This window comes from Pogona vitticeps, chromosome 2 (assembly GCF_051106095.1).
Source record: "Pogona vitticeps strain Pit_001003342236 chromosome 2, PviZW2.1, whole genome shotgun sequence".
Classification (NCBI taxonomy): domain Eukaryota; kingdom Metazoa; phylum Chordata; class Lepidosauria; order Squamata; family Agamidae; genus Pogona; species Pogona vitticeps.
The window spans coordinates 87034362-87060865 of NC_135784.1; the positions used below are offsets into that span (position 1 = coordinate 87034362).

Here is a 26504-nt window from a genome sequence, read left to right on the forward strand (position 1 = left end):
TAAAAAAAAAAAACCTAGAGGGCTAGCTATCCTTTTATTGATTTTAACCAATAGAGATGACTTGGTGGAACAAGTGGCACTAAGGGGAAGGCTGGGCGAGAGTGACCATGTCCTTCTAGAATTCTTGATTTCAAAGGAAACAAAAGCAGAGTGTAGCTACACATATGTTAGATTTTTTAAAAAGTTAATGAACTCAGAACAAGGATCAGTAAAGTCCCATGGCAGGAGATCCTAACAAGAAAAGGAGTCCAAGAAGGGTGGTAGCTTCTAAAAAAGGAAATTCTAAAGGCATGACAACAAACAATTCCAACAAGAAAAAAAGGTGGGATAGAGAGAAAAAAAGAGGCCAATGTGGCTTTACACAGAGAGGACCTGAAAACAAAACAAAAAAGGCACACATAGGAAGTGGAAGGAAGGCCAGGCCACAAAGGTAGAGTACAGACAAGTAGTAAGGAATTGCAGGGTTGGCATTAGGAGGGTAAAAGCTGAGAATGAGCTGAGGCTAGCTAGAAATACTAAAAGCAACAAAAACATTCTTCAGGTATCTGTGTAGCAAATGACTAAGAGAAGAAACAGTGGCTCAGCTACTCAATGCAGATGGAAAAAGGATAACCAAAGAGAAGAAAAGGCAGAAGTCCTCAATTCCTATTTTAGCTCAATCTTTTCTCAAAGGACAGACTATGACCCTCCAGACAAATGTGAAGTGCAGGTGGAGGGAACAAGATTGCAGCTGGAGATTGATAAACAAATAGTCAAGGAATACCTTATTACCTTGAACAAGTTCAAGTCTCCAGGGGCAGATGAACTGCATGATTGAAGGAACTGACTGAAGAACTCTCACAACCACTGTCCATTATTTTCTTGAAATCATGGGAAATGGGTGAGGTGCCAGACGACTGGAGAAGGGCTACTGTTGTCCCTATCTTCAAATAGGGCAAAAAGGAGGAACTTGGGAACTACAGACCCATCAGCCCGACATCAATCCCAGGGAAAATTCTGGAACAGATTATAAAGTGGTCACTATGCAAACACATAGAAAATAATGAGTAATAACTAGAAGCCAACACAGATTTGTCAAGAACAAATCCTGCTAGACTAATCTCATCTCATTTATTGCTCGGGTAGCCTCCCTGATAGATAGAAGGAATGCAGAGAACATCATATATCTTGGCTTCAGCAAAGCATTTGACAAAGTCCCTCGTGATACTCTGATGAGCAAGTTAATTAGGTGTGGGCTGGATAGAACATCTGTCAGGTAGATAAACAATTGGCTACAGAATCATAGTCAGAAGGTGATGATTAATGGCTTCTTCTCAAACTGGGAGGAGGTGAGAAGTAGGGTATCCCAGAGTTCATTTCTGGGACTAGTGCTATTCAATATTTTTATTAATGACCTGGATCAGGGGATATAGGGAATGCTAACCAAATTTGCAGATGGCGCAAAACTGGGTGGAATAACTGGCACCCTGGAAACAAAATTCAAAATGATCTAGACCAGAGGTCTCCAAACTACAGCCCGTGGTCACATCCAGCCCATTCTCTTCAGCCCATTCATGCAAGTGGGGGTGCATGCATGCGTTTGTGTGTCCATGTGGGGGAGTGGATGGGGAGGCATCCATGTGGGTGTGCAGGGATGCAGGTACAGGGTGTGTGCGCGCACATGTTCCTGTTCCTTTGGCCCTCTGAGATGTCAAAAGTATCTGATGTGGCCGTCAGAGTCAAAAGTTTGGAGACCTCTGATCTATAAAGAAACTTCAAAATTATCTACAGTAGGTAGACTTGAGTACTGGGCTGAAAACAATAGAATGAAACTCAGGAGGGATAAGTACAAAGTACTGTACCTAGGAAAAAGAAACCAAACACAAAGTTACAAGATCGGGGATACTTGGTTCAGCAATGCTATGAGTGAGAAAGATCTTGGAGTCATCATAGATCACAAGCTGAATATGAGCCAACAATGTGATGTGGCTACAAAAAAGGCAAATGCTGTTTTAGACTGCATTAACAGATGTATAGTCTCCAAATCCCGTGAGATACTAGTTCCCCCTCTATTCAGCACTGGTTAGGCCTCATCTTTTTATACGGTTCAAGCCTGAGAGCACCTCGTTCTTTCTGTTTCTTGTGTTACACAGATTGAATTGATTTTTTCCTCATTCAGGGTAATGTTGCAAGTTTGGAAGACACATAATATTGTTTTCTTTGAATCACGAAATAAATGTTTTGGTGGATACCTGTGCTTGGTGCTGGGGTGGCAATGGATGCTTGGAATTTTGTTTTGCTTAAATGTGTTTTAAATCTGTTCCTATACATGAGCTCAGCCAGCTCTCTGAAGTGTTAGATAAGTGGGAGGCCAAGTACCTCCTGTCTCTGATGAGAGACTGGTGGTAACAGAGAAGAGCTGATGCACACATAGGCGAATCCTCACTGTTATTTCTGACCAGAGTTGGGGAGCTCTCCTTTCTTTCCAAGGAGGAAAGGTTTAAAGGAGAAGGCGAGGTCAGTGGAAACTCTCTTATAGGAGAGATTTTGGCGCTTTATGGGCCTGTGATTTCTCTCCATTATTTGCTTGCAGAAGACTCTTCTAACAACGGGGAATTGGAGTCATACAATTTTTGAAAACGCTTTATTGCTTTAGGTCCATGTGTGTAGTTCCTTCCTTTAATGTCCTACAACTGAGCTGACTGGATTCTTTCCCATCCCCCAGGTGTGTCGTGTGCTTCAGTGACTTTGAAGTAAGGCAGTTGCTGCGAGTTCTGCCCTGCAACCACGAATTCCACGCTAAGTGCATCGACAAATGGTTAAAGGTAAGATCAGCAGCTGTTCAAGGGCTTTGTAGCCAGGGAATCCTTGCTGTATACTATTATTAAGAGCTGTGCCTTGAGCATATCAAATAAGGGGAATAAGACACACTGAGGAAGAGACTAGACTTCTGGAAATGTTTTTATATGAATTTAACTTCGATCACTTGCAAACCATTTCTGAAATTTGCCATGGGATACACAGGTTGCTCAGAGTTCTGGCAGCACCTCTAAGGGCTGGTGGTTGTACCTGCATCAAGATGTGGCAGAGCACATATAGCTGAACTCATAATGGCTTTTAATCTCCATTCCACCCTATAGATCAACTGTGTCCATATCTCTCCAGCAGTGACGCTGGCCCTTTTATATACAAATATGGTTGTATGTTAATCACAGCAGTGCATCTGAAGATAACCTAGAATCTTAGTTTTAATGGTGCAAACCTTGTGTGTAAATATAAGAGATTTCAGGAAGAGCTTTGCTAGGTCTGACAAGAATTCAATTTAGTCTTCCTGTTTCCAAGAGATGTCACTAGGTTTTTCCATGGAAGTCCACATGCAGGATATAAAGGAAGGAGCCCTTCCCTGTCCCCCAAAAACTAGTATTCAAGGGTCTGCCTTCTGAACCTAGCTTTTATTTAATTGTTACATCCAATACTCTCCACGGAAAGAATTTGGAAAAAGGGGTTGTTTGGGGGTTTTGTGTATGCACAAACAATTATAATCTCAGTTGCCATGCTGGTTGGGGGATTCTGGGAGTTGTAGTCCAAAGCTGTAACTTTTAAACAAGTTCTGTCCATGAATTTTTCATCTGAGGCAGTAATCATTGTCACATATTGTAGTTGTGAAGTTTGTGTCAATTACACTTTGTGTGAAAAAAAATACTTCCTTCTACATATCTGTCTTAAATCCTTTTATCAGCTTCACTTTATGGCCATCAGTACTGATATTATGAGATAAATGTTTTTCCCCATACCTTCTATAACTCATAAAGCTAATGTCATGTCTTTTTTCCATTTAACCTTTTATTGTGAACAGTACAGCCTCTACAAAAGATTGATAAATTGCTGTAAACAAAAAGAAAAAAGAGAGGATTACAGTCAGGAGTAAAACAGGGAAAGGAAGATTAACTTATAAGAAGCTGCTGTCAAGTGTGACCTGGTACTTTAGTTCTCTTTATACAATTAAAAAAAGTCTCAGATATTTAGGATCTTTCCTGGTTGGGAGTGCCATCTCTGATGGGAAGAACATTGTTTTACTCATGCTTTTTAAAGCCCTTTTCTCATATAGTTTCCCACAACAACTTTGCCTTTTTCATTATTGTGGCATCCTGGGTCGATACTTTTTGGGGTGGATGTATGTTTATTTAGCTGTTTATCTTCTGCCTTTACTTAGTTGCAGTGAATGTCATTTCCCATTTTGTTGAATTACTTGGATTTTCACTATCTTAACTAATTTGGTGCAGCCTGCAAACACAGCCAGCTTGTCACTCACCTGTGCCTCCAGATCACTGATGAACATTGGTATCGATACAAGTCCTTAGAAGACCCAGCTGCTTATGTCCTTGCCTTGCAAAACATGGTGTACTTGGCAGCAGAAATAACTATGTGTGAATGAGTTAAATAATGCTGGTGCTGATACAAATCCTCAGAGGACCAGGCTGCTTACTTCACTGTGCTGCAAATCTTGCCTTCGATTCCTGCAATCTGCTTTGGTTTTTTTAAATTGCCTCCTGATCTAAAGGAAGGCTTCAGAAGCTTTTTGAATGAGGCTTTTCATGCCCTACTCCCTTATTTCAATAGCATTTAGTCTTCTGAATTTATTCACTGCTGGTTGATGCCCTGAATATCTATCCCTCTTGCTTAGGATCCTTTTGAGAAGAAAGGTGGGGTAAAAATATTTTAAATAAATAAAGAATAAGTAAAAAAAAATATGCCCCCATCAATTCTCCATCTCACATAGACTCAAATTAGTTCCTTCTGATTGTAAATGAACTCTGGTTCCATGTTTTTTCAGTACATCAACAGGCAAGAACAAAAAATAAATTTTAAAAAATGAAGAACTCAAAAACATTGTGGCACCTTAAGGATTTCTGTATTTTAATGTGAGCTTTTGTGGACAAGTCCACTTCTTCAGACATGAGACTTGGGACTGCATGGCAAATATTTATATAGTTATACATGGCCTCAAAACAAGGAGACTGTTTCCTGGGCACAAATAGTTGATGGTGTGCCATTTCACACCTGGCAACAACTATTAAGACTGATGTTGCTATTGTTTACTGAACAATGCTCCCTGGAAGGGGAATTGAATATCAGCAGGAGTTTCAGTGGTTCTGTCAGGTGTGAAATAACACATCATCAACTATTTGTGCCCAGGAAACAGCCAGTCTTGTTGTTTGAAAGCCATGTATAAATATTTGCTATGCAGTCCCACTCTCGTATCTGAAGAAGTGGAATTGTCCATGAAAGCTCACATTAAAACATTGCAGTTAGTTTACAGGGTGCTGTAACATTTTTCTCCTTTTTAAAATTTTTGTTATGTTTTTGATTGACATACTAGCATAGACTAACATGGCTGCCTCTTCTAAAATTGCAGTACCTTATTTGTCTGCAGCAATACATTCTTGCACCATATTGTTACTGAAGGATATAGGTGTAGAATTCATTGTTTTTTGCTTTAGAAGACAGTATACATAGTATCTATAGAAGTATATACACACATACGTGTGCACGCACACACATATGTGTAAAATAAAAGGTGATCAGGAAAGAATTGGGTGCCTTTGACAATTCTGTGCATATGCATGCTTTTCAAACTGAAGTACAGCACATACATTTTGTACTCTGATATCAGTACCAATTCGATCAATGAGATTGAATGATAATGGATGAGTGTGATCACATCTTTTTTTACATGAAGTGGCCAGATTTTCCTTACATTTCCCCCCCTAAAAATAAGCATAGCCATCTCTTAACATAATGGTGGTTCTGCTGACATGGACAAGCCCTAAACAAAGATGCCGTGCTTCCCTGCGTTGGGTCAGTTGCATTGGACAAACAAGCTTGGCTGGACAGCCAGAATCCTAAGATTCATTCTCATCTTAATGATTTCAGGCGAACCGCACGTGCCCCATCTGCCGGGCAGATGCCTCAGAAGTTCACCGGGAGGCTGAGTGAGGCTCGTTGACACACTGCTGCACAAATTCACTCCAGGATACGGACCTTGGACCAGGGGCTTGGGCCAGCCTGTGTGCTTAGCCTCTAGGGCTGCTCCTGGGATGTGGTGAGAACATAAGCAATGTATGACACCCCCTCCCCCTCACCCCATGGCATGGACTGGGCCTGGTGGTCAAGCCAGCTCTGCGGTATCATGCTTTGCAGGGGGAGGCCTCCCTGTGTTGCTCCGCACTCCAAAGACACTCTATCCTTGCGCCATTACTCTCCAGGTGTTTGCATTCCTCTTTTTATTTTTCGTTTATGGGTTTCCTTTCCTGTTTTTGTTTGTTTGGTTGTTTTGGTTGTGTGGCTATCTGACCCAGACTTTACTCTGAAATTATTCCCCTTCTGCTCTGGCCAGATGGGGGCCCTTGAAAGCCAAGCAGCTCAAAATGGAGGGGGGGGGCAGGTGAGGAAGTGCCTCCTTCAGTCCCACCAGCAGCTCACCCAGAGCACACAGTATTGCACGGCAGCAGGATTGTTTAGCTGCAACGCTAGCGGGAGAAGCCTGAGGCCTTGCCAGACAAGTTTCTCTCTCTCTCCCCCATTCCAAATTATGGCTCAGTGCTACCTTCTGTTTTTTGTTTTGTTTTGTTTTTCTCCTACAGATGCCCTCCCTCTCCCAGTGTAATCCCCCCCTTCTCATTCACCCTGCTGGCTACTGCATGCCTCAGGTGTCTGAATGGTGTTCAGGGTTCTTCTTACAACTAGCAGTGGAATATGGAATTAAAATGGACCTGAAAAAGCAATATTCCCCTAAAGTGCCCTCAATATGAGGCAGTTATGGATAGAAAAGACACATTTGCCCTCAGAAAATGGAAGGGAAGCCAAAGGGGGTGTTACCTTTGAAAATAAGTTTTCATCTTGGCTCACTCACAGGGGAAAGCAAGGAGAAGTGTTGAAAATTTTTCTGACATTGCAGCTGGCTCTCTTTTCTGTAGACATCATAGGATGGAGCCTGGTTTTGTGGGGCCTTTATTTTGAGACTGAAAAATCATGTGACAGCTGGTACCACTGCCTCTTCCCCTCACATGCACACATCTCCAGGAACCCAGGTGCTCTTTTTGGGGCCTCTTTTCTTTCTCATCTCCCGTCTCTGTGAAACTTCCCCAAAATCAGGTTTGTCACTGATCCTAAAGTATTCCTACGGGATTTTCTGTCCTACAAGGGGGGGGAGGGGAGGTTAACAGATTGAAACAGAAGCCTTCCACCCTCCCACTCTAAATCCCACCCACTCTTCAGAACTGACCCCAGGCTAAGCCTCTGAAAGCTGTTAGGCAGCTGTGAGGGTCGCAGCAGCAGGATGTTCAGCAGAGAGAGAGAGCAGATGGGGAATTATTTATTAATCTTGTTGTCTATCCTTGCACTAGCGATCATGGAGAAAGCCCATCTGGTGCTCACTCTTCCCCCCAACTCACCCCCCCCCGGATGCTGTGTGCAGCACAGCATCAAGCTCCTTAGAACCAGGCAGGCGCTGCCATTCCTTTTCTGGCTTGCCTACCTACCCCTCTGCTTTTCTCTCTCTCTCTTTCTCTCTCTCTCTCTCCCCCCCCCCCAATCATGTTTGGCCTGCTGCGGCTGCCATGATCCCAGTGAGTTTTTCTGCATGGCCTGATGCTTGTGCTCTGGGATTCAGGTACCTTGGGTGTTTTTTGCCGTGACAAGCATACACTTGAGTTGTGTGCCTTTCTGTGTCTGCAAACCTACACACTATCCTACCTAAAATAACCTGCTGATTTGAAGTGGGAAAGCAACCAACCTGCCACCCTGTTACAAAAACCTGTTATTGTTAAAAAAAAATTTAAAAGTTGTTTTGCATGATTATACCGTGGAACAGGAGAGAAGCCCTCACCGTGTAATTGGTTTGTGTTCTGAAGCCTGGTGGAAAGACTCTTGAGAGGACGACAAAACCTAATGTAAATGTTCACAAATTATGCATGCATGTTATGACCAGCTTGGAACTTGGTATTGGCTATCTCTCTAGCCAGCTGTGGGGTGATGGGGGGGGGTGGGGAAGAGGGAGTTCTTTGTGCTCAGCTGATTACTGCCATGCACTGTACTGCACATGTCCGCAACGCCTCATAAGGACCGTTAACGCTTTTCGGGGGCATTTCTCTCTCCCCTCCCCTCTCTAAATTAAGGATTGATTTGAGACCTGGGCTGGTCCAGAGGGAGGCAGGCAGGCTTCATCGGAGGTCAGGTCACCCAAGTTCAGCCTCAGCTAGGACTTCCACGGGGTTAATAGCTGTCTTGGAAGGAGGGGTTTGGCAGGTGCAGCTTCTCCTTCATGGTGCTGCAGAGGTGAGAGAAGTCGTGCCTGCTGACGTCCTTCTTTCTTCCCTGGCCCCACCTAGCTTTTCCCCTCTGCTGCTCTGCGTGGGAGCTCCCTTGTCCCTGCCTCACCAAGGGGCAAGTGTGGCCCAGTCAGAAAGTCGGCCTTTGCTGCCCCCAGGGGAGCTTCCCCTTCCTGCCCTCCAGAGTCCCCACCTCTCATTGATGTGGCTGTTTCAACAGGTAGCCTCTCCTTGGGTTTTAGGCCCCTCTTCCCTCCCCCTTTGAAGTGGGTGGCAGGCAAGAGCAGTGACAGTGGGAGAGCTTGAAAGGACAGCCTCGTCCTAAATCCCCGCTCCAGCCAGCGGCATGACCTACTTCCAGACCTTTTCAGAGAAATGGGCAGCTCCCTCTTGCTCCTTCAGGCTCACTAGAGCTTGGACAGCTTCCTTTGTTTTGGGACGAAAACTCTCCCGATGCCACAGCTAGCACCACCGCTGACTTAGAGCAATCTAGGAGTTGTAGCCAGATCCCATGCTTCCCAGGTCATTCTCAGAGTTGTAGTCCAAAAACACCCCAGGCTCTGGAGCTAACTGTGCTAGCAAATCAACTGAATTGATGACTTGGGAAAGGTTGCACACTTGCTTGGTTTCCCAAGAATAGATGCCAGGATATCCCCTCTGGGGCAATGCCACGTGAAAGTCGAGCAGGCATGAAGGAGTGCAGAGCAGGCAGAGAATGTCCCCCATGGGTCTGCAAGGAGCAAGTGGGCCACCCCCTTGACTCTTTTCTTTGTGGGGCACTTCGGGCATGGGTGGAAGCTACTGAAGGGCAGTAGCTTCTCTGAAAACAGTGGGGCAGGTGCAGCATCACTGTTGGTGTTTTTCTGAGTACACCGGCTCTCAGCAATACTTACCTCAAAAGCAGGGTAAAAAAAATCCTTTATATGTCCAAGCCAGGCCTCTTGCCACTGGTGCTCACAGCCATGCATGGCAAGGGGTGAGCAGCCATTTCCCCCCTGGGCAGTTGCTGGAATTCTTGACCCAGTCAAGGTTAAGAAGTTCTTGGGACGCTAGACCATGTGAGTTCGACCGTATTTGGGTCTCCTCGGTCAAGAATATTAACAGCCTTTTACTTCCCTCAGTTCCCACAGTCACAGACAATAACTGGGCCGGCAGCCTGCTAGGTTCTACTAGGACTGACTAGCAGTCCCTGTTTGACCGAAGCAGCTGGCTCGCTGCCAGAATCAATGAATTAGGAATTAACTTGTTGAACTCTGGGCAGGGCCCAGCTTTCTTTCTTTTTCTTTCTTTTTCTTTCTTTCTTAAAACTCAGTGACCTGAATTTGCAACGAGATGACTATTTTTACGGCATTCCTTCCTCCCCTCTTTCTCCTGCTTGTGTTTTTGGCTGATGCAGGTTATGGTGCAGTCATTTGGATAAGGTCAGATGATTAACTTCTTCCTCTTCCCACTCCCACCCCGTTTCCCCCAAAAATCAGGATAGCTGCAGTTGGACACCTAAGCCAGAGCCTGACCTGTGTGTGCATGCATGTATGTATGGGCATGGGCACACACACATAGAGGAATCGGCCACTTGCCATAGTAAAACTGCACAGACACCAGCAGCTCCGTTCTTCCTTGTCCTTCTATGACCAATCGATTTCCCTTCTCCCCACCCAACATGTCAAGCCAGTGCCTTGTGTCAGACTCGCCTCCTGCCCTGGCCTTTCCCACTCCTTTCACAGCTTTTTAAAAGGAAAGATAAAAAAAAAAACCTTATTCTACATGACACAATTAACCAAAGGTTCTCTACTGTATATATATTTAAAAATAATAATAAAATAAACCAACCCGCAGGAGGTGTTTCTATATTTATAGCCAATCAGAATAATGCCGATTGCCCATTCATCTGTTCTTAATGCTCCCTCCTCTGCCATAGGTTTTTTGTTTTGTTTTGTTTTGTTTTTTCCCCCTGAAAGGTCATTTGCGGGGTGGGGAGGGTAGAAAAGCCTTACGGTTCTTCTGATGGTGACTCGAAAGCTCACAGCTCGTGTGCTGCAGAATTTATTCCAATGAGCAGCTAAAATTATTATCATTAAAACAAAAGAAAAAAAAAGACAAAAAATAATTACTAAAACATTTATTTAGGATGTTTGTGATTGCTGATTGCGCTGTAGATGCCACTGTTTACCAATGATTTCCTGTGGTGGGATAGTGGACTGTTTACTGTTCTTTTATACCAGTCCCGTGCCCTCCAGAGGGATAGCTCAGTTTCACCCTACAAGGAGAAGAGCCTCCCTGTTAGGGCACCCAGGGCATTTGTTCTGTGTTAGAAAGTTTATATATATATATTATATATATATTATAAATATATATATATAATTTTTTTTGCTCTGTTACTTGCACATTTACAGTTACCTCATTTTCCCATGTATGTATTTGAAAAAAAGCCTAATATATAGAGAAGAAAAATGTTCTTAAATCTCTTTAAAAAAAGTGTTTTGTTTTGTTTTTCCATTCCATTGGAATCATATTGGTTTGTAGCATTTAACATAACTAGTATGTTGTATTATATATATGTGTATTATACTGATTGAAATTTTTAACAGATTTGTACTTTTTTTAAAATGAAAGTTGCTAGTTCTGCTTGACCAAGTAGTGCAATCATTATTTTTTTTAATGTTGTGGCTGATTTTGAGAGGGATATTCACTAATAAATGTATGATGTATACCAATGAGGGCAAGCCAGTCTCTTCTCTTGGTGGAGGCAGTGCTCTCAGGAAGGTTATTAATTATGATGAGATGTATCCTGTTCCTCCTCCAAGGAGCTAAGAATGGCATTGTAGCTGAGGCTAGGCTGAGAGTGAACATGAAACTGAACAAGGATTTTGGTTGTCATTTCCCATATCTGGAATCATTCCAGTACCACAGCTGGCGCACAAGAGGTGCTCACAGTCGTGACAAGTGCTCTAAAGAAAATAACATTATTTTGCTTAACTTACATCGTGCTATCTCCCCGAAATATCACTAATGGGAGGTGTGTCTGGTTTTTTATCCAGGAGGTAATTGGTGGAATAGTCTGTTCAGGTGTCGGTATTTTTCATGTACAACTGGTAAGCCACTCAGTGAAGACTATCTCAGCACAACCACTGGTTTCAAGCATCAGGCCAGCACAAATTGTGTGTAGGTTGTAGCTGCTATCTGCTGAAACTCCTCTGGCAGTGGAAACCCAAGTACAGACTTGAGCGTGAGATTCATCACCCTTTATTTAGAGCAGGGGTCCCCAACACCCAGTCCACGGCCTGGGCCGGACTGGGTCATGGAGACAGATGTCCGCATGCGAGCGCCCCCGCCCCTTTGTGTACACATGTGAGTGCCCCCAAGTGCCTCCTGCCCTTCACGCATACATGCGAGTCCATGCACGCCCGCTCGAGCGCCCCCCCTTCCCCAACCAGTCCGCAGTGTTAAAAAGGTTGGGGACCACTGGTTTAGAGCCTTTCTATGCCATATTCAGTGCCATCAGAAGCAAATTACTCCTAGAGATGTCCTCCTAGAGCCCAAGCTAGAGTGGAAATGTGGTTGCGGAGTGTCTCTGAGTAAGGGTGCATTCAGATCAGCAACTTTTTTTCAAGATAGATTCACAGATGGCTCTGTTAGTGCTTTTAGCTACAATAACAGTGGCAGGCCTCCATTTTCAGAGCTGTTGTGTTCATCTTCTGCGTGTGGTCTACTCATAAGCAAGTTTGGAAAGCAGATTACTGACGTAAATGGGCCACTGATCTGAGCCAGAAGGGCTCTTCTTGTATCTTTGTTTAGTTCCTTGTAGCTGTCCAGAGCAACAGTTTGACATTAGATGGGTGGGGTATAAGTTTAATAATAAAAACAAAAAATAACTTCTTATGTCCTCCTGCTATTACATGTGTGGGGAAAAGTCAGGCACTCCACATTGCATTCTGCTTTTGTTTCTTTCTTTTTTTGCTTAAGAAGCAGTTGGGTGCTCAGTGCCTCTCTGGTAATCATTTGTGGTCACACAGTTTCTTCTGTCATAATTCAAGTACTTTCTCTCTTAATGGTAGTTTGTACTTGCAAACGAATTCACACTATCTTTGTATGTGTTTCTCTTACGCAGAGGTAACCTTGGCTGCTGGGGATGGGAATCTGCCTGCACCCCCAGCTGCATCAAATTTATCATATGTACATCTGATCAGAAGCAAAGTTTTCTTGCATCAGTTCTGAATTGTGCATAATATATACAATGGAGGCATTTTTGGTCCAGATACATAAAAGTGGTTATCAAAGGAAAATAGTGATCTACTATTTAACACACAGAGATTTTAAAAAATAGCAGAGTCCTTTGTCACCTTCAAAGCAAACTACAGTGGTGCCTCACTAGACAGTTACCCTGCATGACAGTTTTTTCGCTAGACATTGACTTTTTTCAGTCGCTATAGCGATTCGCAAAACAGTGATTCCTATGGGGGAATTTCACTGGACAGTGTTTGGTCCCTGCTTCGCAAACTGATTTTCGCTAGACGACGATTATGACAGCTTCCTCCGTGCTCGCAAAACGGGTGTTTTCAGGACCTAAGCTTCGCAAGACAGCAATTTAAACAGCTGATCGGCGGTTCACAAAGCAGCTTTCCGATGGCCAGTCTTTGCTAGACAACGACGATTCTTCCCCACTGGAACGCATTAAACAGGTTTCAATGCATTCCAATGGGAAAATGCTTTTCACTAGACAATGATTTCGCTAAACAGCTATTTCAGTGGAACGGATTATCATCGTCTAGCAAGGCACCACTGTAGTTTCGTTTGGCAGAGGCTTTTGTGAACTACAGCTCACTTCATCAGATGCATCACAGACGTTTATGCTAAATAAATTGTATTAGTGTTTAAAGGACTGTTTTGTAACAGTAGACTAACACAGATACCCCACTTCCACCATGGAAATTACAGGATTTCTATCAATATTTGCACATAAATTCTGGTTTTCATTCTGGGGCAAAGATATTGGAATAAATGTTCCTAAAATGGTAGCTATTTGTCCTTAATGTGGCTTTTGACAGTATTAGTGAAGGATCTAAAAACTAGATAGTGGAACAACAGAGAAGACAAAATCTGGGTCTGGGGTGTATTGTCTTACACTTCAAATGGAAATTATTCCTCTAGTAAAAACATAGCACTGCTTTCGTCATAAACAAGGAGGGGGACAGTGCATTGTGAAAGGCAGAGTAACAATATTTTAGGTAATAAAATTGGCACATACAGAGAGAGAGAGTTTTAGGTTAGGACCATTCCCCCAACACCTTGTTTTCTCTTGTGGGATTTTTGTTGCGTGGAAGAGCATTTGTTGGTGTGAGATGTCACCTGCATCAGAAGGAGTGGGTGAAAAATAGGTGTGGGAGTTCATGGCTGTATTTTGGTTTGATTCCATTCTAAGTGGACAGCTAATGTTCTCTAGACTAGATGCTGTTTCTCATTTTGGGAGCCCTCTTTCATTGTGGAAAGTAGACCATAGGATTTACTGGAATTTGTGTTCACAGCCTGATTTTTCCCCAGGCTGGAGCCATGGAGACAAAAACATAAAAATAATACTTGTTGTCAAGATTATGGATGGGACAGAGAGGCCCACACAAACCACTGAGCCATGATACCCAAGATTTCCCTGGTGTGGATAACTTCCACGAGGGTCAAATGTAGTGCTGGCTGGCTGGAGATCTTCCTGCTTGGTACACCTTCTCTTATCTTGATTCACTCAGACTCCACAAAACTAAAGGTTCCCTTGACATTCAGTCCAGTCGTGTCTGACTCTAGGGTGCGGTGCTTATCCCCGTCTCCAAGCCGTAGAGCCAGTGTTTGCCCATAGACAGTTTCCGTGGTCACGTGGCCAGCATGACTAGACATGGAACACTGTTACCTTCCCATCGTGGTGGTACCTATGTGTTTCATTGATTCATTTCCTCATCAAGATATTGGGGAAACCATAGCTTACTGTATCTCTGTTTCAGACTACAGAAATAAGACTCTTTCGAAGGTGCCTGAAGAATGAAGAGTTGAAAGATGTGTATGATACGAATGTGATACAGTAGTTGTGAAGTTACCTTATAGGACATAGATGCTATGCTTCTTCCAAAATGGTAGATTAATGGGTCGGAGATCACAAAATAAAGATTGATTGATTAAAAACTGGTAGATGTAAGGGAAGTTTCCTGGCATGGTTTAACCAAATAGAGAGTATAATAATGGAGCAAATGTTGGGCCATTCCATGTTCTTTGTATAACCATAACATGTCTGTGAAAAATCTGTAAATTATCACTGCATGAGCATACAGTGCTGTTAATATGCTGGCAGAATAAATAAGCGTTCTACAAGGCAAATGTAAAAATTGGGGCATTCCAAACCAATATATATATATATAACTTAGAAACTGGACTTTGGATCAGCACCTAATTTAGCACATATGTAGCAGGCAGCCTGCTCTTGCTCTGTGCCAAAATTTGGGGAAGCTTGGGTAAATGGTTTTTGAGCTATGATTTTTTTTAAAAAAAGTAAAACCAGGTTAACACTTCCCTCATGCAGAAACAAGTGACTTTAAACATTCCCAGACTTAAAACAGATCAATAGAAAAGACCAGTCTTTCTTGTCTTGGAATTGAATGGCTGCTGCTCCCCCACACACCATTTTTATATGGAAGGAATACAGGCTGCACAGGCTGAAATGTCGTTCTTCAAAAAGAAGTATTCCCAAAGAGGTAAAATTGTGACTTTCTTATAAACTGAGCATGTGTGGAACAGGCTAACTAGCAAGAGCTTTCCAAAATAGTATTCCAGGAGGTACAATCGATAGCCTTGTTTCTTGAGGCTGCTGTTTTCAGTCTAATACATAATACTGTCTTTCCCAGTAAATTCTGCTCTGGTCTTGCAAACTAACAGCTGTGGTTTTCTTTATGGAGGCAGGCTGTCTAATGTTAGGTCTTCCTTTCTTCCTATTGTACCCCCACCAAACCTTTCCCAGCAGTATTGTCTTTTCTTGTCAGTTCTGCATTTTCATAAGTGCATAATAAGATAGCCTGTTTATTCATTTTTGCTGTAGTGAGAGATCAGGCTTGACTTGATTGAGCACCCATTTTTCTGCCTTTCTGACTGACTGAGAGATCAATGACTTCCAAAATGTCATATCATTAACAGCTCTTGTGACTAAGTTATTAACTCACATATCTGATGTGTGGTGACTATATAAGCATCTCCTCCAACACTACATTTCAAATGAGTTGATTTTGGTCCCTGTTTTTCAACACTGTCTTTCTTTTGCATAGTGTCAATGATATTGACCCTGGTTTCTAGCAACAATCTTATCTCCAACCTCCCACCCCTTTTTATGTCAAAGGGCAAAGGGACACCTTTTGGAAAACATGCACAAATGTGTTCATATTACTTTTGGTCTGATGCAGCTTTTCTTCCCCAAGTTGCCTACCCCAAAGAAAGGGTTTGGACACTGGAAGGTAGCTTTCTAGTCTGCATTGGGTGGAGCAGGCATGACAGTGTTAGTTAATCTGAGAGGTTAAAGAGTGTGTATGTTCCTCCATTGTATGTCTTGCAGCTACTCAGTTACTCATGTGATGCTTCACCACTTCATTAAGACCAAAACAGCCCTTCAAAATAGTTTTGCACAAAGGGACAACAGCCACATCCCAGGTGTTCTTGCTTCTGTCCTCTCAGCAACCAAAGGGGTTGTTTAGTCATTAAGTCGTGTTCGATTCTTCATGACCTCATGGACCAGAGCATACCAGGCCCTCCTGTCTTCCAAGGCCACCCGGAGTTTGGTCAATATCTTCTGGGATTCTGTATCACTGGGTGTGTGCAGCCCCAGCTGCTATATCCATGGTGAGGCAGCAAGTTCTGGTGATCAGTTAACCTTTATTGGACTTGGCATACAAAGGAAAGAAAAAAAAACAGTGTCTCTGTAGTCCTTTGCAGAATGGAGGCCCCAGCTCAATGCAGCAAGGATGAAACTGGTAGATAAAGGTAAAGGTTCCCCTTGACAATTTTTGTCCAGTTGTGTCCAACTCTAGGGGTGGTGCTCATCTCCGTTTCCAACCCATAGAGGCAGCGTTTGTCCGAAGACAATTTTCCGTGGTCACGTGGCCAGCGTGACTAGACACGGAATGCCGTTACCTTCCCACCGTGGTGGTACCTATTTATCTACTCACATTTTGCATGCTGGTAGCTTTCTATCATTCCAGTCCTTCCAGGGCTGAGGGACACCCAGCTCCTTGGGAGTTACTACATTCCTGTAGCAGCTCGTTCCAGCTGAAAAGGCCTGGCTGGTAAACAGTCCTTGCCAGCCCAGCTCCCCGGTGTGGCATCCAGCAAGCGGAGGAGGCTATACAGCACTGGCTGTCTCTGGGAGCTTCTTTCTTTCAGCCTTCAACTTGCCTTCAGTTGAGCTGACTGTCTTCTTAGAAGTTCCTTTTGGCGTTTCCCCTGGCAGCCTATTTTCTTCTCCAAAGGTGACAGGAACTCACAGATATGATTTCTCTCCCTCCCCTTGCTCACTCTTCTCTATATCTACCTCAGCCAGGGCTACAGCTGTCTCCTTGGGGGAGGACCCAGGGCCTCCACCCTCCTCTGCCTCAGGTGTTCTCCTCAAGGCCAGCAACCCTTCTGCCACTGGTGAGGGGGCCTACCCACGCTGGCACTTAGCTCCTTCCTCCCAACTGGCTGTAGCTGGCTCACACTGGGTAAATCTGCCCAGTTTATGAATGTTGGATATTGTGCTTCTGTACCCATTCAAAACTGCTGCAGAATATCATGCTTGTGTTGCCAGAAGGAAAAGGGATGCCAAGCTTTCCATGGCAAAGGGCAGCCTAAATGATGACAACGCCAATGGCAACAGTCAAGATGTCTACACAGGATGCCCTTTCCTGCTCACTACCATTCATACTTGTTGAAAAACAGCCCAGAGACATCTGATCTTGTGTTTGGGTGATAAGTTGTTAAACTGATGAAAAAAAGGAGTCAGTTTCTGGGATTTTGAAAGGTAGTTCACAGCCTTGGATAACCTAGATATTGGCCTGCAACTTCCAGAAAACCTAGCCAGCACGGCTAGTTTTGGGAGCTGCAGTCCAAGAACACCTGGGTTACCCAAGGTTGGGAACCACTGCTGTAGACCATCTTGACAGGCTGCCCATTACCATGTAAAGCTTGGCATCCTTTTTCCTGCTAGCAACACAGGCATGATACAGTGCAGCAATATTGGGCTGTTTCCTGGCCCAGTAGAACCACAGTATTCCCCATTCATAAATAGGAGTTTTTAAAAGATATCAACGTGCCTGCCTGTTCACCATTCTACAGTCTGAAGTGTGTGTTTCCTTCCCATTCCCAGATTTATTTGGGCAGATACACTAAAAGAGAGCAAGTATTATTACTCAGTAATCATCCAGAACATGTTTTTAAAATAGCAATAAAGGAATGTGTTAAACGGCATTTGAGATTATTGTGGCAGCAAGCTGAAATTTCACCAGTATCTGGCTTTAGCTGTTTTTGGGACGTAAGAACTGAGCTACATCACATTGAAGAGTTACTTAGTTAAGCAGCCTGTCTTGATAGTGGCTTAAAAGATCTCTTTGGAAAGTGAACAGACATGAGAGCAAATGCATTCGCCCACTTGTATCCCTCAGCGACTATGGCTCCATGTGATGATATACAACTGCCATGACTAGTAACCACTGATAACATTATCTTTTGTGAATTTGTGAAACTCCTTGTAAAGCTGTCCAAGTGAATGGCCATCGGTGCCTCCTGCAGTAGCAGATTCTCTAGTTCAGCTATGCACTTTGTAAAGGCATAAGTTTTTTTATTTGCTGTGCCCCACCATTCGGCTTCATTGGACAACACCCTTCCTAGTGTTATGAGGGGGAGTAGACTCTCTTGAATCACCTTCTCTATCTATTTTCCTGCTTCTCTATCAGGAAAGTTTCCTGCTCTCTGTCTAAGGTAAGAAGCCTCGTACAATACAAACATTCCTCAAATGGGGAGTGGATACAGCCCCGAGATCAGGAGTGTCCAACCTTTCACCTTCCCTGGGCCACATTAGAAGATGAAAATTTGGTTTGGGCTGCACATAAATTTGGTTTGGACCACATGGGGGGGGCAGCCCTAGCCATCCTCCGCAGCCCCGCTCCAAGCGCGCTTACCAGCAGCTGTGATCTCAGACAGCAGAGGCTGCCAGCTTCAACTCTGGTGGCTTCATGGGGCTGGGAGGGGGTCCACCTATTGACAGGGACGGCGCAATGCAGTCACACAACTCCCCTCCCCTCCCGCTCCTTCCTTCCTTCCCTCTCCCCCCCCCCCCACCGTTGTGACGTGCCCCAGCCACATTCCGGCCGCAAGCACCGGCAGTGTAACTTGAAACTTTGGAATTTCTTTAAAAATAAAAAATTGCACTGGCCGCATTATGAGCTGACCTGGGCCGCATGTGGCCCTCGGGGTGCAGGTTGGACAAGCCTGCCCTAGATAATTCTGATTGCCTTTTCCACAGGTTTTCCAGCTTGGCAACATCTTCTATGAGGTGCGCTGACTGCAACGTAACACAACATTAATAACCTGGCATTCTGTGGATTTCTATAAGGACACTGTGGCCAAAATCCTATTTCCCAGTCAGTCATTATCAACTCAAATCTTATCAATGAGTAGGTGAAGTTAGGAGTTTTGGCCCCATTTTGTATGACTTTACATTTGCTTACAATGAACTTATATTTACTGTTTCAATGAGGATGTCTACACATTTGACAGGTTGTAAAAAGAGATGGATTCCAAAACAAATTACCCGAAACTACCTTTTTTCCAAAACTTGCTTGTCCAACTACCGTATTTTTCCATGTATAAAACAACACTTTTGTCTAAAATAATTAGAGGAAAAATTGAGGGTCATTTTATACAGGGTAGGAAGGAGGGGGATCAAAGCGCTTTGATCCCTGCTTTCCCCCTCCACTTTTTACAAAGAAAATGGAGGAGGAAAGCAGCTTTTTGCAAAATAAAGGTGGAGGGGGAAAGCAGGAATCAAAGCACTTTGATCCCTGCCTTCCCCCTCCACTTTCTTGCAAAGAAAGAAATTTTAGGTTAGAAAGGGGGGGTTGTTTATACATGGGCTTATACATGGAAAAATATGGTAAATTTTATTCAATCACCCCCTTTGCTGCTACTTCCAAAAATTTTCTCAGCTGAGCCCTTAACTGAAACACTACCTGACTTGGAACAACACCTTCTCAGCTGCACCCAAAGGCCACTCCTCTATTTGAGGTACACACTGATGACATTTTTTGGACCCATGGAAAGGAATCCCCAGAAAAATTCCACCGGGATTTCAATAACTATCACCCACATATCAACCTCACCTTGGAACAATCTATTCAACAGATGCATTTTCTAGACATCACTGTGAGATTACAACATGGATATCTTAGCACTATGCTCTACTGGAAACCCATTGATTGATACACCTACTTGCACTCTTCCATCCTGAACAGAGAACAGAGTCCATCATGTACATCCAAGCCCTTAGAAACAGTTGCATCTGCTCTGACCCAAACGATAGGCACTCCAGACTCAAGAGATCTACAAAATGCATTCCTCAGACTTACAATACCCATCCCATATGATTAAGGAACAAATCAACAAGACACATACCTAGAAATACCTTCTTGCAAGACAGACCCAGAAGCCACTGGCAATGGTGCGGCTAAAAAATATTGTAAATAAAAATAAATAAATAAAATGACAGAACACCATTAGTTTTCACAGCCCACAACAGAGACCATTCACATCCTAAGCAATCTCCAGTCTTCATCCTTGACAAGAACACTTCGCTCTCCAAAGCCCTTCGTAGGACACCCATACTAGCCTACAGAAAAAACAGCAACACAGAGGGGGACTACACCCTGCCTCAGACCCAGGTGCTAACTCTGGCCACACATCTATTCTGGTAACACAATTGCAGGAAGCCAGATTTCATTAAAGGAAGCCAGATTTCGGTTGAATATCAGGAAAAACATCCTAACTGTTAGAGCAGTACAACAGTGGAACCAGTTACCTTGGGAGGTGGTGAGTGCTCCAACACTGGGGGCATTCAAGATAAACTTACTTAGATAATCACCTGGCAGATACGCTTTGATCGTATTCCTGCGTTGAACAGGGGGTTGGACTTGATGGCTTTGTAGGGTCCATTCAACTTCATTTTTCTATTGTTCTATGACCTAACAATGCCACACACAATATCAAAGGCACTCCTGTTATTCACTGCCACTGTTATTTTATTCACAACTATCAAGCCCATCTCTCATCACAAGACTCCAAGGTAAAAACTGTCTATATTCCCTACATTAACACATGTGATTACTCTGCTAACTTTCTTTCATTCTTCCTTTCCCCTCTTGAAGTTTTACTGAATGTTCAACTCCACCCTCACCCTTCTATCTCCCCCGCCCTCTCCGCTCAGACCAGTTGTCTATTTTCTGTCTTGAAGAATCTTTACAACAGGACCCTAAAACAAACACGCCTGATTACTGAATGTAACCAGTGAACACTTAGAATGTGAAACTGATTTCATTTACATTTCATTCTGTTCCGTTCTGTTTATGTCTGATGAAGTGCATGTGTCCATTAAAGCTTACATTAAAATATAAGTCTTTAAGGTGTTACATGTCTGTCGTTTTGTATTCTCAAAGGCTTTCACGGCCGATGGTTGTTGTGGGTTTTCCGGGCTGTTTGGCCATGTTCTTAAGGTTTTTCTTCCTAACGTTTTGCCAGTGTCTGTGCCGAAGCCCCATGGAGACACATGGAGTGGCCATGGAGAGCCCCCTCAGCCCGGTTATAGCAAACCTCTACATGGAACATTTCAAAAAACAGGCCCTGGCTTCAGCACCCTTCGCACCCACAGTCTGGTTCCGATATGTGGATGACACCTTCGCAATTTGGAAACACAGTGAAGAAAAACTGAAGGAATTTCTAAACCATCTCAACAGCATCCACACAAATATACAATTCACCATGGAAAGAGAAATAGAGGGCCAACGCCCGTTCTTAGATGTCATGGTCATACGCAAAACTGACATCCTATTGGGACACAAAGTTTACCAAAAAAAAAACCCCACACACAGACTGGTATCTACACAAAAACTCCAACCACCACCCACAACAAAAAAGAGAGATAATCAAAACACTAGTAGAACGTGCAATTTCTTTCAACTCAACCATCTGAATTGGGCCCTACAGGCAAATGGCTATTCCAAGAATGAAATCAATAGAGCCATCAAACCAAGAAAACAACACCAAACTGAAGAGGAAAAAGAGCCACCCACAAATAATAAAGTATTTCTGCCATACATCAAAAGGATAATGGACCGCATGGAGAAACGTTTGAAAAAACACAACCTATAAACAGTATTCAGGCCCACCACAAAAATACAAGAAATGTTACGGTCAGCAAAGGCCGTTTTTGTTCCATTTTTTTTTTCTTCTGGTCTGTAGGTTGATTCTCAGGCTGCAAGTCGAACCTAAATTTTGCAGCCAGAGAAGTCTGTAACTCGAAAAGTCTGTAAGTCGAGCCGTCTGTAAGTCGAGGGTTCATTGTATTTCAAAATGCTGAAGTACTGGACAACACCAGTAATCATTATGTTAGACTGCACAGGGAAGCCGCTGAAACACCAGAGCTTCAGCAAAAAAGGAGAAAGTCTAAAACTCAACAAAGCCTGGCTCCCAGCACTGAAAAATACAGCGTGCAAAAGGTCAGCGAATTCTACCCAGCCACAATGACCCGGTGATCACTGCACACAAAAGACCAGCTAATGACACCCATCAATCACAGTGACAGATCATCTCTCCCCCTTATCACAACAATATACCCACAACAAAAACACGCTGCCCACCATAATCACCCAGTCTCCTGAAAAGGACAAAAGCTGATCCCACAGCTATAAATACTCAACTATCCAACAAACTGCAACAGAGCAGAGTTCTGACTCCTGTCCTCTGAAGATGCCAGCTGGTGAAACATTAGGAAGAAAAACCTTAAGAACACAGCCAAACAGCCCGGAAAACCCACAACAACCATCTTTGTCTTTAGTTTCTTGGGTTTTGCCTGATAGAACCATTACTACGTTTGCCTTGTTAAAAATGTTTTTAAAACAATGGAAAGAAACTGGATTGAGTTCTAATGAAGTCTGTCAGTGAGGATCACTTTATAGTAGCATGTCAATTAATATAAGAAAATTGACTGTCCTGAGTTTCCTTCCCAGGAACTTGTTTCTATCTTAAAATACACTTTTCCTCAAAGGTGAGGTCAGAAGGTATTCTTTGCATTGGCTTTGTTCTGTCAGATTAAGATGTACAGTGGTACCTCAACGTACGAATGTCTCCAGTTGCGAACGATTCGAGTTATGAACGGCTCTGTTCACAAAAAGTTGCTCCGATTTGCGAATGGAGCCTCAACTTACGAGCCAAAAAGAAAAAAAAACCTTTTCTGCCCTTTTTTGCACTTAACTTCACCTTAGGTCAAAATATGAAAAAAAAAAATTTAAAATCAACCCTAGTGGTAGATACGGATTAACCGGCTTTGCATTAGTTCTTATGGGAACTAATGCTTCGACTTAAGAGCAGCACCTCGTCTTAAGAATGAAAAACAGCAGGTATGGATTAAATGGTTTTCAATGCATTCCTACTGAAAAGTTTGCCTCAACTTACGAACTTTTCGATGTATGAACACTGTTCCAATACAGATCAAGTTCGTAAGTCAAGATACCACTGTATTTTGTCCCTCAGAAGTAAAATAAAGGAAAATAAAAATTAAGAGATAGGAGTTTCATTTTTTATGCACATATGCTTTTGGCTATTCCCATCTTCTCTCAGGCACTAAGAAGATAAATCCTCTTTTACCAAAATGTAACAAACACTTTTATGGGTTTATTCCGGTTTGTTGCACCTGACTCCCTAAAGGGCACCTAAACCAGGCCACTTTTTAGAATAGGAGCGAGCTCCTGTTCTAGAAAGAGTTTTTGTGCTAAGCCTCATGCAGACTATCCAGTTTTGAGGTAATTTCCTGGATGCTTTAATCACATATGGACCTTACAGCTCCTAGATTCAGCCCCTCTGCACTTTTGGATAGTGTTACTGCCGATGCTAGGTCCTTACTGCTTTCTTATGCTGCCCCTAAAAGTAGCATTGTCAAGCAAGAAGTGCAGTAGCATTACCTTTGTGCCAAGTACTGCCATGAGTATGTGTTAGGATGCTGAAGAATTTGAGTTTAGATTTTCTTGTAGAAAAAATATAAAATAGTTCTGCTACAGTGTACTAACAAAACAGATCTAGACATTTTCACGTCTGTCTTCGAAAAACAGCAGTCAAATATTTCATTTTAACAGATGACACTAACTAAACTTCTTCCTGAGACAGATGGTACAGGCCCCTGCAACCTCATGAAGCAGCATGGAGACAAAAGTTTCTGCCAGGATAGGCCAGAGATACAGCTGAATGTCGCACTGCTCTTGCATGGTACTGATGGACATCCCTTTGCTACCCCACTTGCTAACACAGTGATCAGTGGGGATGATTTTCAAATTAAAAGACATTTCGTTCAGACATCTGGCTCTAGCAGGAACAACTCGGCCTAACCCTCTAATTGCCTGTTTCTTTTATTTAGTCTTCTCCTGAAGCCGATCTTAGTTGGCACAATCTAGCATGCATTCTTCATGACTAGATCCCACTGGAAATAAAGGAACAGTTTTGTTTATGGTAGAATTTAGTCTTTTTGATAGATTCCCAACAATGGCCACTACAAAAATTATATGAGGTGTGCAAGCCTTAAACGCTGCATGACTTTCATCACAGTTTAAACCACTCTTCAATATTAGAGCTTAAAAACGAGAACCACTTGGAGATGATTTACCTTTTTTTCAAATAATTTTTGCTCATGCTTAACAGTAGAATTAATATATAGAACATAGCATAGAAATACTGTGGTAGAATACACTCTGGCTCAGTTTGAGGTGTAACTGCTTCTCTTCAAACTTGATGAAAACATGGATGCTAAGGATGCGGTTTGTAAATCAACTCCTTACTGCTTTCTCTTTGATGTCACTACTGCAGTATGTTATAATGAAGGTGGTCACACTGTCTCTCCTATCTCTTTTGCATTGAAAATATTATTATTATTATTATTTATTTATTTATTTTATTGATATCCCGCCTATCTAGCCAACTCAGGACCACTCTAGGAAGTTCATTGATTTTCGCTGAAAAATATAAAACCAGGTGAGGGGGGAAAATATATTTTCTTGCTGTATTTGTCTGCAGTCCCTTGCTTTTGTATACTCTTCTTCCAGCTCATCTCATTCTGGGATCAGAGTCAGGCTCAGAAAAAATGGCCTAGAGTGACAGACCACAGGGAGACAGAGGGCTGGTACAGCTCACCTGCTGATGTTCAAAGAAAAGCCAAACACCATACAGTAAAGGAATATGAGAGCATATATGCAAGTGAGTGAGAGACATTATACATACCTATGGAAAGTATATGGTTAAACAAACATAGGTGACTCCATCACATTTAGTCTACCAGTTAAGATTATCTCATCAAACCCAGCTGTTGCAGTTGCATTATGTACATTAATCGTTCAAGAACATACAGTAATGCCCAAATCTTGTTTTGAGTGGAAGATGACACGAAAACATGCATGCATTACACCTTCTGCCTTTGTGACAAAAGGCTGTAAGACTAAATTGGAAGCAAACATACTATTCTACGCCACTGCCGTCCTGTCTGTTCCGTCAAAAATGCCCACACGGCCACCCTTTTCAAGGACACTCATTAAAGATGCTTCTGACAACTAGGAGATGGGCACTGGACTATTTAAATCTTTGGCAGTAACTAGCAGGCTGATAAAGTATGACTACTGTCAGATAATTTAATGTATATGGGAAAATGCACATGTAGGAAGAATATATCTGTATTAGAATATGTGTGCATGCACATATCTGAGATCCCAAAGCCTACTACATGCAATGGGGCTTGAATGTCTTTCCATAGAACAGTGTTCTTCTGATACACAGCCTGGATTTATAAACCAAAGGACATAACGGGGGGGGGGGGAAGACACAGTATTTTGTGGTTCTATCCAAGTGAAACGAAACAGAGAAGGAAAGCTATATCTTACAAATAAAAGTAGTACTGTATTTCATGAGTCCCGCTCAATTCCAAATGCTGCTGATTCACAGGAGGTATCATCTCTAACAAGTATCCAATAGCAAGTAGGATAGACGCCTTTTCTGCTTAGACACAGATAAGTGAGTTCCATGTACGTTATCACGTTTGTGGTCTTAACTTCTGAAAGCCAAAGCAGATTCTATGACTAGAAAAAAATCTTGTTACTTCAAAATACAAGTGGGAGCCTTGCTCACTGAACATCTCACTGTGTGATGGGGTAGGCCCGAGCTCCCTACACTCAGCACAAACAACAGGTTGGACTGCACTTATGCTCAGTGCAATTCTACTTAAGTTGAAGGAAGAAGCAGGTCAGCCATTTTCTTTAACATGTTCTCCTCTATGAAGCTCCCACATGGACGGGGCTTCAACCTACCACATTACTGCAAAAAGTGCTGGGCTGGATGAAGAACTGGAGAAGCCTTTCATGCAGTGCAAAGCCACAAATCCTCATTCTTTTCATACAGGGCATGTCTCAATTCCATCTAATAACTACAATCATTTAAGAGAATTAGATGCTCTGCAAGAGCTACACAGCACCCATTTGATCACTAGGGACTCCAGCTACAACATTCAGCTCATCATTATTTGCTCTTGAAGCTTTTTTTTTACATAGAGACGCAAGAGGTAAACACCAACACCGACAAATGTCCTTTCACTACCAATTCAACTGCAAAAATGTCTACATCCCTTTTAAGAGGTAGGTTTTAAATATTCTACCATTTCTCCAGTCACTACCTCTATGTGGTTAGACTGGAAATACCACACACCAGCACAGCTGAAGATTCCACCAGAGCAAGCCAAGATAAGCCAACCATAAAGTTAAAAAAAGAGTGGTGAATTCTGATGGATGCAACTCTAAAGGAACTGGGACATTTGGTCTGCACAGGCCATTGTTGCAAACGGAGTAGTGCATTTGGGATAAATACGGTCAACATAGGCAGTAAGACGCTGAGAGTCAGAGG

The 26504-nt window shown here is 42.9% G+C and overlaps 1 protein-coding gene across 7 annotated transcripts in view; it reads left to right on the forward strand.

Annotated features, from left to right (window-relative positions):
• Positions 1-9963, forward strand: part of RNF44 (ring finger protein 44) — an 84791-nt gene extending 74828 nt beyond the window's left edge. For 5 of the 7 annotated variants that reach the window (XM_072989963.2, XM_072989965.2, XM_072989962.2 and 2 more), the window contains 2 exons: positions 2705-2804; positions 3836-4635. In XM_072989963.2, the coding sequence (XP_072846064.2) occupies positions 2705-2804; positions 3836-3907 (172 nt within the window). In that variant the 3' untranslated portion in view covers positions 3908-4635. Of the gene's footprint in view, positions 1-2704; positions 2805-3835; positions 4636-5913 lie in introns of those variants that run through there. The other 2 variants (XR_002300334.3, XM_072989967.2) reach the window with 2 other exon arrangements.
• The last annotated feature ends 16541 nt before the right edge of the window (positions 9964-26504 follow it).